General features: G+C 42.5%; 1 protein-coding gene across 1 annotated transcript; it reads left to right on the plus strand.

Annotated features, from left to right (window-relative positions):
* Nucleotides 1-297: 297 nt before the first annotated feature.
* On the plus strand, nt 298-5,214 carry LOC104624184 (GMP reductase 1-like; the record flags this gene model as incomplete). Its single annotated transcript, XM_010291480.1, has 4 exons — nt 298-426; nt 2,492-2,611; nt 3,298-3,381; nt 5,041-5,214. Coding segments are annotated over exons 1-4 (507 nt in total), but the record flags the coding sequence as incomplete, so codon positions are not given.
* Between the last annotated feature and the right edge of the window lie 3,808 nt (nt 5,215-9,022).

Raw genomic sequence — 9,022 nt, forward strand, 5'->3', positions numbered from 1 at the left:
AAACACATTTCATTATTTTCTTTGTAAAGAAACTTTTACTGTTGTTGAGTGATGGTGAGCAGTCCTAGAGTCAGAAGTTATTTGCTTACAATGCATAGAACAATAAGCTATAAATTAGTTGTTACCACTCAGGAAAGAGACAAAGAGATGGTCAGAAGTGCTACTAGAGGAACTAAGGAAAACCAGTTAACTTTGTGGTGCTCCTCGGTATGTTCATCTTGAGTACATGGTTCTGGTGATCCCCCTTCACAAGAACAGTGTAATATGCTAAAATAGGTACAGAGAATGGCAGCCAGGATGATCAGCAGTATTGACTGGTTTCCACATGAGGAAAAGACTAGACATACTAGGGTTATTCAATATGGCGAAGAAGCAGCTGTGGAGGATATTCTAGAAGTTCATGAAGTGAAGAGTGGAATGGAAAAGGTGAAACTGAGAAGCGGCTGTTGATTGTCTCTCACAAAACAAGAAGTAGGAAGCACTGAATGTAATTATCAGGCAAAGGTTGTAGCTTTTATGCAACGTGTAATTCATCTTTGGAGTTTATTGCTGTGGGATATGGGAGAAGCTGAGACTAAAAAAATTACAAAGCAAGTTCTTTGTCCATGAGTGGCTATTTAGCACAATGGATTGGAGGAGACCTTTGCCTCTGAAGGTCTCTAAACATCAGCTTCTTGGGACCTGGGAAAGTAGGCTAGGGCAAGAGTCTTTCAAAACTTGGCTCATTCTTATGTTCCCTTCCCAGACATCTGGTACTGGCTGTTGGGAGAAATAGGGCACCACCTAAAGATCTCCAACCCAGTGTGCCATTTCTCCTGTTCTTACAGAACAAAAGCCTGATTAGGGGAAGCCCAGCCATTATACCTCATAAATGCCTGCCATTACAGTATTATCAGTTGTGTGGATAATTGCATGAGATCCATCTGGCTGGCTGGCAAAAGGAGGTCACATGTGAGAAGTTACAGTAAGTGGAGGTGAGAATCATTGAAAGAGTAATGGCCTTGTGTTCCCTGCATAGCTTTGCATCTTGCCTCAGTCGTTTCTTAAACATACTCTTTTTCTCTACTTCTTTCTTAAGTTCATTTGAAAGAGATGTTTTTCCTTTGTAAAACTGTAAGGCAGTGGTTCTGGTACTATTGTCTGTGTAGAACTGGTTGTGCGATACTGTCTTTTTTTCCTTGGTTCTAGTTAATAAATTGCACTAAAAGGGAGTAAAATACATTAAATTTTCATACCTATCATTTTCATACTATTTTCTCGTGTTAGCTGCAGCTGAAATTCCTATTAGAATGTTATGTCATCAGTGATGGGTGGAGAACTGGGCCTCTCTGATAGTAAATGAGAAGAAGGGTGAGTCTCCATTAAGATTTGTCTTAGTTTGTTCACCAAAGTGACCCTTCCCTTACGAGCTTATACAAAATGAGAACCAGTTTCACAATATATCACTGAGGCACCAAGTTCTTTCTCTTACACAAATCTGTAATAAACACCCCACCATATTAATCAATCAGAATGTAGCCTGACATATGGTGCTCAAAATATGTTGTAAATAAATAATCAAAGTCCTATATTTTTTATATTGCTTCCTTTCTGGTGATGGATTTCAGTTCAGGTCTCCGAATGTTCCTGGATTAAAGGTGAAGTGAGGAGTAATAAAAATTATGAAAGAGCCTTCATTTTCACTGTTAGTAAGGAGACTAACCTAATGTCTTACAGTTGTGCATTTCTCAGAGGGGTTTTTTTTCCCCTTTTTCAAGATGATAAGTAGACCAGTGGGTACTGTTCTAAATTTGATACTACCTCTTGCAAATGTAAGGGACAAAATGCCTGATATTACCATGATCATTTGAGGATGCTGCAGAAGAAAGAACTCTGAAGGTGAAGGCTGATGCAGTTGTAAGAAATTAACTCAGAAACTGGCAGCCTCATGGTTTAATATGCCAGGTTATTATTGTTCATTTTGTATGGCAAGAGTGCTGGTAACCATAGCCAAAAGTAAGAGCTTGCTTTATTATATTGTCATTTACATTAAAGACTGGGACAAAGCCCTCTGTTCCCTGGAGACAGAGGGAGTTCCAGTTCTGACTTCTGTGGAGTTAGGACTTCAGCCTGGGTTTCTCAGGCAGCCAAACAGCTGAGATTACTTCTGTATAAAATAATCCACAGTCCTGATTGTCCTTTCTTTCCTTTCCAACCCCTTCTGACTTGTTTCTTTTTTTTTCCTTTTTAAATTTTGATTCTCTTTTTTTCATCAAGAACTCTAACACAGAAAACATTAATTTACTTTTATATTTTCTTTCTTATTTGGAAGGCAGAAGTTGTAACAAAATAAATAAATGAAGTGAGGTTATAGTGGAATGAAAGGAGGAAGAACAGGAAACGTGAGGAAAATTAAGCAGCAGTGTCCAAACCTCTGTATCTGAAGTCAGTGGCAAAACTCTTCTTAGATTGCAATCAAGTACTTAAAAGAACGTGTGCCTGTTCATTGCAGGTTGACCTCACGCGCACCTTCACCTTCCGCAACTCCAAGCAGACATACACAGGAATTCCCATTATAGTGGCAAACATGGACACTGTGGGGACATTTGAAATGGCTGTGGTTATGGCAAAGGTAAGTCTTGATTCTCATTTCTGCAACAACTGGGAATCCACTGGGTGACAATGAGCAGCCTTTGTTACTTTTTAGCTATGTTTGTTGGAGAACAGGGGGGCATGAATTAAAAAATCCAGAAAAAGAAGGTGTGGTTTCACTGCAGAGCAGCTGTGCTTTTACAGCAGTACAGTTACCAGAGGCAGGGCTCCAGATAGAAGATAGTTTCAATGGAGATGTTTACTGGGAAGCATCCATCTCGGGTGTAGCTCAGCTTCAGGTGAAGCTTCTAAGAGCTTACTTTTTGAGGTCTATATTGTGCTCCCTTCCAGAAAAAAATTATTAGCTGACAACGGTTTTGAAAGTGTAGGTTACGGGAGAAAGCTGCAGCAGTCAGGAGTCACTAGTTAATTAGCCTCTGGCCTCAAGGCTCACCTTAATTTCTTAACAGTTCTTAGGCACATTCAAAATACTGACCGTAACTTCATGAAACACATCAGAAACCTGATCTTGAAAGGTCAACTAAGTATGCTAAGTTACCTTTGAAGAGCCCTTTGGAGTTGCCTGGTCTGTTACTCACTAGTACTGTTTCTTTCCAGCAGGATGAACCTATACTTAAAATGGGAATTTCTGATATCTTGTTATTCTGCAGCTGAGGGAAAGACGACTAACTTGGACATTAATATCAGTTTTCTTATTTTTGCTAGCATGCAATGTTCACAGCAATTCACAAGCATTATTCTCTGGAAGAATGGAAAATGTTTGCTGCCAATCACCCAGAATGCCTTGAGGTACATTTTTGTACTGTAAATTATTATGGTTTATTGCTTTGTTCTGAACTCACATACACTGGAGTCTCTTGGGAATACTGTTGTCAAGTGAGGTTTTGGGGAATGAAGATATTTGCTGTTCTTAAATGCATCAAGAGTAGTGGCTTGTCCTGTTTTAAAAAGAATAGCAATGTGAGTCCATTATGAAAATGCTTATATTAAGATGCAAAAAAGCAAAGTTTATATATGCCTGGAATGGAAACAGAGAAGCATCCTGAACAAAGAAGAAGGAAATACTTGGGAATAGGTCTAACTGCTGTGCTTCTGTTACTGTTGGGAGCTGTGGTAGCGCTGGGCAGGGAAAAGGCTAAGACCACAAATGCAAATAGCCTTGAGTAACCCAACCACAAGCTGGCGCTACATGCCCTTGAGCCAGCCAGAGTCCTTGCCGTCAGATGTGCAAGCGGACCTGGAGCCTGGGGAGTGGAAGGGGCCCAGGTGCTGGGCCCAAGCAGGGATGAGCATCGAAAGTTGTCAGAGCGTATTTACTTCTTGCACTAGAGCTCATGGTGTGCTACTACTAGCTGTGCTGCCCCACTTGTTCACAGGGTCCTAGCCTGAGCTATTACAGAGAAACATCATTTAGTAAATTTAAACATTGACTTAAGTTCTGACTTTTTCATATCCAGATTTCTTCCGTGTTCTTCTGGCAGGCCCCTACAGAGGCAGTATAAGAGCATATCTGGCCATCTCCCCTCCTCAGGAGTTCAGTGCAGTTTTGAAACTTGTTCTGTATAGAAAAGAATACCACACAGCTGTATTCTATCTTTACCTGTGGCACATTTTAGAATTATATTATAAAGACTATTGATTACAGGATTGTCTGAAAGCTAGCCTGTCACTTAGGTTCATCAGGGTCCTTATATGCCACTACAGGGTAGAAGGTGGTCCCAAGAATATTCTGTGGCTTATTATGGAACACTTTGGCATTTTGCTTACTTGTGGTTCACAGTCACTGGAGTAGGATCTCCTAGTTGATTAAATACTGACTTGCTCTGTGACCTTGGATCTCTGCAGATGTTTTGTGGGCCCACAGCTGTGGAAACTATTCTGTCAGAACGAGCTCATAGGAAGACAAAGGAGGAAGCAATCTGCTTGTTTTCAATAGTAGCTGACCCTGCTTGAGTAAGGGGGTTGGACTATACAATCTCCAGAGGTCCCTTCCAAATGCAACTGTTTTGTGATTCTGTTGATCCAAGGGAGTGTCTGGTGAACTTAAAGACCCAGATTCCACTCTCTGACAGTGCCCCAGATTTTGCCACTCTGCCTTCCTGGAAATATACCAAGTTAGGGATTCTTCTGTGTTTGTCTTAGTATGAGTACCGCTGAGCCTTCATCCATCCCAGGTGGTTATATATTTGCCCATGAGAATACACTTGTGAATGAAGAGCTGATAAAATGCTAATTTTGCTTTATTTTGGAGCCTTTAAGCAAAACTGAAGTAATACATTGCTATTCCCAGGAAGGTATTTATTTCATATTCTATAGTATGATTTGTATGATTTTCACTAGTTTACAGCACAAGTCCTCCCACCACAATGCAGAAAAAGACATACGAACTGTGTATTTTTTCCAGTTTTTACAAACTGCTACTCCATTTTGTTCCCTCTGTCTTTCTAGCATGTAGCAGCAAGCTCAGGTAGTGGAAAAGCTGACTTGGACAAGTTAACAAGTATTCTAGAGGCCATTCCACCTATCAGATACATTTGCCTGGATGTAGCAAATGGCTATTCAGAGCACTTTGTGGAGTTTGTGAAGTCTGTCCGTGCCCTGTTCCCACATCACACCATTATGGTAAGTGTGTAAAAAGGGTGGAGGGAGCGTGTGGGAATTCTGTCCAGGAACAGGGCCCAGAGTTTGACTGGTAGGCATCAGAAGCTGTGTGGTAGCTCCATTCATTTCTGAGTGCTCATTTAAAAAAAGGAAGGAAAAAAAGAAAAGAAAGTTGGACTCAAACCTCTTGTCTTCCATACAAATACATGTGGACAGATACCCTTCTGAGAATACAGAGGGCAGGTCTATTCAAAAGTACCCTTTCAATTCAGCAAGATGTTGACTCTGAGCCAAATGTTGACTGTTTAATAATGTCAGCATTGTCAGTCTTCCATTGCTGATAATTTCTGTGGGAATGTTCAATGTGTGCTCTGATACAGCAGTTTGATGTTGGCATGGCAGGCTGGGTGGATCCAATTTTTTTCCTACTCACATCCTCCTTCCCACACCAGATGTGACCTCTAATCATAAAGTGTGTAGGTTTACTTTGGTGATTCCAAGCTGAGGTTTGCTGTGGGAATGCACCAGTGTTTCTGGCCAACTGAGGCCAATGGCTGTTTTCGTCTGTTAGATCACTATGAAGACAGCTGAATGTAGACTAATCCTTGCCTACAATAAGAATCATACGGGTGTTGTACAATTCTGAATGGGGTCATCAGGGAGCAAAATAGTCAATGCTGGGGCTTTTCATGCGCCTTCTGTGATGTTACTATCCCTTCTCAGAGTGCTAATGCTGCTTCCTCCAGCCCTTTTGCACTAAGAGTAGGGTGTTTGCATTGACACAGGACTCCTTGCAGCAGAGCCCTACTGCTCCTGCTTGTTTCCCAGGGCCCTTGAAGAAACGAGTCTGAATTTGTTTCCATGAGAATAGCCGAAATTCTCAAACGAGCGGCAGATTCTTAGTGAGGCTACCAGCCTTTCTTCAAGCCAGTGCAGCAAAAAATCATGTGTTTAGGCAACACCGTCTCACTTTTTTGTGCCAGACACAAAGCTTCACACCTGTAAAGTAAATGTGAAGTAAAAATGGTCATAAATGCACACTCTGACTTGGTTCAATAGGGAACTGCATGTTCAAGCAGCTTAGGGAGACTACATTCCTTCCTCCCAAGTCAGAAGAAGGCAGTGTTATTGCCTCTGAATGATGGTGGTATTGGAAAATGGAAGTGGTCTGGAATGCCTGTGTGGCATCCTTCAAAAGCTACCAGCAGACGTGGGACGTTTTTTGGTATGGCCATATTTCCCATGGCTTTCGGGAGAGCTTTTGGAAGTCTGAAATGATAGATGTGGGCTTTTTGAGCTTCCTGCTCCATGTTCACTGCAGTGGGGGAAAGAGCTGTTTCCTTTCTTTGGATCTGAAGTATTGTCCCTGGTGATGTGATTACTCCAGGGTCTTTGGCTTGAAGTGTTGTGGGAGGGAGCTTAACCGCATAGTTAAAAAAAAATCTTCCCTATCAGGAGTGGAAAGAAAATTGTGTGTCATCCCCTCCTCCACCTCCCCATAGACTGCTGACTTTGCTGACTGAGGAGGGAACTCAGCCAAGATGAATTGCTCAGAAGGCACGAGAGGTCAATGTCAAAGTCAGGTATCAAGCCCAGATTTTAGTCCAAGGTCCTTAAGCCAGTCTCCCACAGCCACCTCCTGCATCTGTTAAGCTACCGGCTTAGTTTCTCTGCTTCTGTGACTAAGGTTACTGTTACTTCAAGTCTCATCGTCCTGACAGCACCACCTGCTTGAGCACATATAGAGCCCTGACCTGTTCAATTGTCTTCTCTGATTGTAGGTCCTTGCTCTGAACATGATTTAGTATGGCTCATGTTTTTCATCTCCTGTACAGAGATAATTTCCAATTCCAAAAGGCATGTTAACAAACTTGGGATGTTCAAAAACCTTCTGTTTTCCAAAGCTTCCAGAGTCTGTGCAGTCCCTGAAAGTTTCTGATTCAACTAGGGACACACACCTCTATCCCACTTCCAAATGAGTTTACTTTACACTCTGCCAAAATGTCCTTTTGAAGCTATTCCTGGCTGAAATGCAGGAGCTCGTCTAGGCTCCTTTTTATGATACTCTAGAAGACACGTCCTGCTGCTACCTGTGCTGTCTGCTTTGATGTCTCTGTGCTATGCCTGCAGCATGCTCTCTGCTGTTGTGGATTTCAAACAAAAGGGTTAGCAGTTAAATAGAAGGTATAAAAATAAAGAAGGTTTCTCATAGCTGAAAGTGATCTCCAGGACCTTGCAGGCTGTCCTGTTTGCTTTCCTCAGCATGACCATTCATTCTACAGTCAGCTGCAGTGCAGTACATAACAGTAACTCAACCCCGGATCTCAGGGAATGTGTGTTCCCAGGGGCCACGTAATGGGTTCAGCTCTGAGGCTGAAAGGTGATGTGCAAAGCAACTGTGCTTAACGTAGTACTCCAGTGCAGATAGATGACGTCTCTTGTGTAACAACCTTTCAAATGCATGTTTTTGTGTTTTAAAATACTTGCTTTTATAATCACATTACTTTATTTTCTTCTGCTTGGCTCTGACACAAACTCTTTTCACTCCTGCCTTTCATATTAATTTACAAAGAAGATCAATTTCTCCGTGGAACACAAAGGATAGGGAAGACAAATGGGGGGAGCACAAAGGTACAACATGACTTGCCTTAAATCACTCATTAGACTGAGGATGGAGGAAGAAGCAGTATTCAAGTCTCATGAGTGTCTCACAAATGCAGCACTGTCCCCCAGAATCAAGAGTAATGGTCCAGTGGGGTGTTTTGCTGTAGCACAGCATCATGTGCTTGGCTTGTGCCTACTCACTAAAGTCTAAAGCAAAACTTCAGTTGACATTCATGATGGAGGGTCAGAGCCTTTATATTACAGTAAGCGCAGTCCTTATTCATTAGTGTAATTGTAGACGTTAGAGTTCTTCCATTTCACTGGAAGTCTGTTTAGCAAGCTAAGATACCTTTGCCAGCAACCTTTGCCAAGTTTTTATCCTGGATTTTTCTTTTCGTAGTGTTGTCTGTTCATTATACAGAAGAAATCCTAGGGAGGAGAGCAGGGACTGTGGCAGGAAGGAAAAGGCTGGGATAGGAGCACACTTGCAGATGCAGTAGCACCCACAAGATGTGGGCCAGAGAGGGAGGCAAGTGAAATTGCAAAGCAAGAACAGAGGGAAACAGCAGGGGCCAGAAACTGTTGCTTCCCTTGCAGACAGTAGCAGAACTTTTCAGGGCCTTGGTGGAGGCAGAATTTAGGCAGAAAAAGCCATGCAGACTGCTCCCAGTTCATCTCTGGAACAAGCAGCAGAAGCAATCCTGTCATGGTGTGTCCACCAGGGCTGGGGCCAGCTGGGATCCCAGGGTAGGAGGCAGCGTTGCTGCCCAGGGCTGCCTTGGGTCAGTCACAATACTGAGTGCAAACACCCACCTGGTATGGCTTAGCCTCGTAAAGGGCATCATCTCTCCATCTTGCAGTAAAGCACCCCTTGCTTTGGTGGGTGGAAGTGTCCTTTGGCAGTGTTCCTGATAGCATGGAGGCACAGACTGTGCTTTCCTCTAGGATACAAGAAGAAAGTTTGAGAACTGTTGTCACAGACACTTCTCCCCAGCTCAATCCATTGCCATTTGCCAGCAGCTTTCAATCAGTGCAGCAGTGTTCCTGTCTTAGTCAGTGTGAGTTGATATTTATAGCAGGCTTTTTATGAGGCACAGTATCAAATGCCTGACTGAAATTCAGAGGCACTGCCCTACTGTGTTCACTAATTTTCTATCTGTCGGAGAAGCTGTAGCCTTTATAATCCTGTTAGGTGAAATCTTGATCCCATTAAAGTCAGTAGTGA

The sequence above is a fragment of the Phaethon lepturus genome, unplaced genomic scaffold (assembly GCF_000687285.1).
Source record: "Phaethon lepturus isolate BGI_N335 unplaced genomic scaffold, ASM68728v1 scaffold39777, whole genome shotgun sequence".
Lineage (NCBI taxonomy): Eukaryota > Metazoa > Chordata > Aves > Phaethontiformes > Phaethontidae > Phaethon > Phaethon lepturus.